Below are 916 nucleotides of genomic sequence, written 5' to 3'. Positions count from 1 at the left end.
CGGCGGCGGCTGGGCACGCGGCCTCCCCGCTGGCCTCGCCGTCGGCGACGGGCCAGCGCCGGCTTCCAGTGAAAAGCGCCGTTTTCGGTGAAATGCCAGCGACAGGTTTCATGGTGCCGATTCAAGTGATCGGCACCACGAGCCTTCGCTAGTCGGGAAAGGTCAGGTTAGGTGGGCGGAGCGATCCCCACAGACCCCCCACCTGGCCGTCCCTGAAGACTGACGTGAAAGGGGCCTGCGGCTCTCGCTGATTGCTTTCGCGGCAGCTTCCCAGATCAACGGCTTTTCCGTCATGAGAAGTCCCACCTCCGCACGGGCAGTTAGCGGGAAGCCGAGCGAAAGAGGGGCTGAGGAGGTTTCTATGTGGCAATGCTACAGCGAGGCACACGGGGAAGACTTACATCGATACTCAAACGAGGCTCTTGTTTCCCGTTACGGAAGAAAACGTTTCCGCGAATCTTTGCCAGCGACGCCTGACAGCATCCTTAGGCCCAAGCCAACGAAGTCCCAAATTCAAATCAAAATGAAGCTCTGCAAGACGGGGAATTGAGGGGAAATTCCAGAGGAAAGATCAGATGAATAATCTGCTCCGCGCAACAAAACAGAAATGAGCAAACAAATCCTGATCAAAAGCAGGGGAGAGAGGGGTACGAGCTCTAATTCCCATGAAATGTCCGTGTTCAATTATTAATGCACTGAACGCTCAAATTCTGAGAGTGAGATAAGTGTCTAGGACAATGAAGGAAAAGGGTGATGCTGATAAACAGGTCAGAATCTTAAAATGTTATTTTTGTAGTAATTTCAAGGAACATCAGTTCTGGGAAAAGCAGGAAAAAAAAAAAAAGAACATGACTAATCCAGTAGATTAATCTTTGTTGCCTTAAGTACATTTAAGGGTTGAGGTGTGTCTTGTTTG

At 50.9% G+C, this 916-nt stretch overlaps 1 protein-coding gene across 1 annotated transcript in view; it reads right to left on the bottom strand.

The window, feature by feature from the left end:
* N6AMT1 (N-6 adenine-specific DNA methyltransferase 1 (putative)) overlaps positions 1-112 on the bottom strand; it is a 5679-nt gene extending 5567 nt beyond the window's left edge. The window contains exon 1 of the mRNA XM_009327899.1: positions 23-112. Coding sequence (XP_009326174.1) covers positions 23-112 — 90 coding nt within the window. The remainder of the gene's footprint in view (positions 1-22) is intronic.
* Between the last annotated feature and the right edge of the window lie 804 nt (positions 113-916).

The sequence above is a fragment of the Pygoscelis adeliae genome, unplaced genomic scaffold (assembly GCF_000699105.1).
Source record: "Pygoscelis adeliae isolate BGI_AS28 unplaced genomic scaffold, ASM69910v1 Scaffold14, whole genome shotgun sequence".
Classification (NCBI taxonomy): Eukaryota; Metazoa; Chordata; class Aves; order Sphenisciformes; family Spheniscidae; genus Pygoscelis; species Pygoscelis adeliae.
The sequence above is the reverse complement of the archived record's forward strand: the minus strand, read 5'-3'. Positions and strand labels throughout refer to the sequence as shown.